Source organism: Galeopterus variegatus, unplaced genomic scaffold (genome assembly GCF_000696425.1).
Source record: "Galeopterus variegatus unplaced genomic scaffold, G_variegatus-3.0.2 Scaffold2231, whole genome shotgun sequence".
Lineage (NCBI taxonomy): Eukaryota > Metazoa > Chordata > Mammalia > Dermoptera > Cynocephalidae > Galeopterus > Galeopterus variegatus.
Genome location: NW_007728342.1, coordinates 158,573 through 161,317, shown reverse-complemented (window position 1 = coordinate 161,317; position 2,745 = coordinate 158,573). Strand labels below are relative to the sequence as shown.

The 2,745-nt window shown below is 33.4% G+C and overlaps 1 protein-coding gene across 1 annotated transcript in view; it reads left to right on the top strand.

The window, feature by feature from the left end:
- LOC103597192 (protocadherin Fat 4-like) overlaps nucleotides 1–2,745 on the top strand; it is a 100,327-nt gene that overhangs the window by 91,292 nt on the left and 6,290 nt on the right. Inside the window, 1 exon segment of the mRNA XM_008580998.1 lies at nucleotides 1,999–2,260. Coding sequence (XP_008579220.1) covers nucleotides 1,999–2,260 — 262 coding nt within the window.

Here is a 2,745-nt window from a genome sequence, read left to right as displayed (position 1 = left end):
ACACACACACACACACACACACACACACACACACACACACACACACACACACAGAGGCAGCCTGAAGAGGAAGATATTTTGAGAAAATGAGAAAGAGTGCTGGGTAAATGGATTTCCATATGGTTGGATGAGAGAGCGTCAGGAGTGGGGAGAAAAGGCAATGTGAGGGGAGAAAAGACTATGGAGAATAGATGGGGACTGTTCAGATGAAGAAATCAAGAAAAGAAAATTCGAGAGAGAAAAGGAAAAAGAAAGCGAAATTGTGCATAACTTTGTTGACATATTTAAAACAAATGTTGAACATATTTAACACAAATCTCTTTTTATTCATGGCATGTCATGTAGCTTCATATTTAGAATTCTGTAATAGTAGGCAATGGACTTTAGGACTTTATTTCAACTCCAAATCAGTTCTATTGCTTTGTTTCATGTTTTTTGTTTGTTTGTTGGAAGTTCTGTTACGTGAGGCTCAATATAAGGTACAGAATTGGATTAAGAGATTTAAAGCTCTATAGATTCAAAAAAAATAAGTAAATGAACAAATTAACATATGAATATGAATAAATAAAACCAAGCAAAAATTTAGCATGATGTTTGGGAAGTCGGAAGGATGTAAGTGTTAGGTAGAGTACTACTGGGGAGAAGGAAAGTATTAAGAATGTTACAGTGGGAACTTCTATTCTTATTCACTCCACTCTGTGATATATTCCAAGTGCTCTTTCATCAGAAATTCATCAAATGAAAGGATGATATGGTGAGATCAAGTAGGAGAGAAACACAGAGCTGGGAGGAGACTCTTTCCAATGCTTCTTTTCAAGAAGGACTCTGGCTATAACCAAAAAGAAGTTGCTGTTTTTACTGCGTGTCATGAGATGTTGCCCATTTGATGAAATGTCATTTAACTAGAATTTTTTTTTTCCTATCTGAGTTTGGTACTGAAATATATTATCATCTGGAAAGAAAAATAGAGTATTACTATATGAGTAATGTATGTAAATGTGTTAGGCATATTTTCCACCAAAGTACAAATGAACGGATTTTTAGTTCTACAAGATGTGTTTGTTGCATGTAGAAACTGCATTTGATCTGAATGACAAAATAAACTGATCCATCCTCTCATTCCCATTATTTGAGGCACAGTGCCACTTCGTCCTCCTGCCAAGGCACCAGCTCTGTCTGGCAGGAGTGATAGAATATGCTCCCTGAACCAAATGTTCATCCTGCCTCATAAATTATTTCATTTTTTTAAGTGTTCTACTCAGAATACTGGAAACTTGGTAGCTGGAAACTGGAGTAGAAGCATCCTGTTACCCAATGTTCTAGTAGGTGAAGTAAAAGAAACCAAATATCACTTAGATGAATTATAAGAGACAGCCGAAGTAAAGACTTGTCCAGACACCTTATTATTCAAAATTCACCCTTATTTATCATGGTTTTTCATCTTAATAAATAATATAAATAATAGGCATCATTTTTTTTTCTAAAATTCCAATGTGTAATAGATGAGAGGTAAAACAACTTATTTTTGTCTTTATTTTTTCAACTATGCTTTGTTTTTAGCTGAGCATTCATTTTTCTTTTTGCAAGTGATTTTAACATGTTTTGATCAGTATGGGCCTTTTACTAAACTGACCAATATAATATACTCACCACTGCTATTAAAATATAAATAATAACAAAAAGGTGTAATATACTTTTCTTAAGATAAAACGGGTATTCATTCCATTATTATCTCAATTGTGTTCCAAATAAACAATTCTATGAATCTTGAAAAATTAAGTGTAAGAGTATCTTGAAAACTATTGAAACTGTTGAACATGAAACTATGTGCTACCTAAAACTGTAGAGACAGTATGTCTAAGTATACTCTAACATAAGCAGACTCCTTAGCTATTATATCTGCTTTCAATTGATCAAAATTTCTGGGTTTAATTCCAGTAATGATTTTTTATTTAAGCATATATTTTAATTGTATGTTATTTCTACTATGTTTTACAGATAAAGAATGGCAAAGTACATTTTACATCAGATGCAGGAATCGCTGGGAAAGTGGAAAGAAATGTTCCTGAAGTGTATGTTGCAGATGGCCACTGGCATACTTTCCTAATTGGAAAAAATGGAACAGCCACAGTATTGTCCATTGACAGAATATATAATAGAGATATCATCCACCCAACACAGGACTTTGGTGGCCTCGATGTGCTTACTATCTCTCTTGGAGGAATTCCACCCAATCAAGCTCATCGAGATACCCGAGCAGGTAAATGTGTCTGTTGTGTAGAGTCACAAAAGAAAGGTAAAATTGTTCCTCAAAAGTAATTGATTTTTGTGGTGAGAGCAGCTAAAATCTACTCATTTAGCATAAATCCTATATATGATACAATTTTATTATAATAAAATGTATTTCTTTAAAAGTAGATTTCTGATAATATCACTTATAAGTATTCTAAGACTGTCATAACTATCTTTAGAAAGTTTGCAATAAATTATCAGCTATGACATCCTTTAGCTACTTGCCAAGATCACAATGTAGCCCGTGGTGATTTGATGCTTTTGTTGTTCACCAAACATTTATTTATACATTCACTGACTTATTCATTTATAGCCCTTCTCCTTGTGGGACACATGGTCTGTTAGGGGAGACAAACATCAATCAAATGCTTACACAAGTAAATACATTGTTTTAATCTTTTAAAATGACACGAAGAAGGAAGAATGTAGAATTCTAAGAGATTCTGAAAGAAA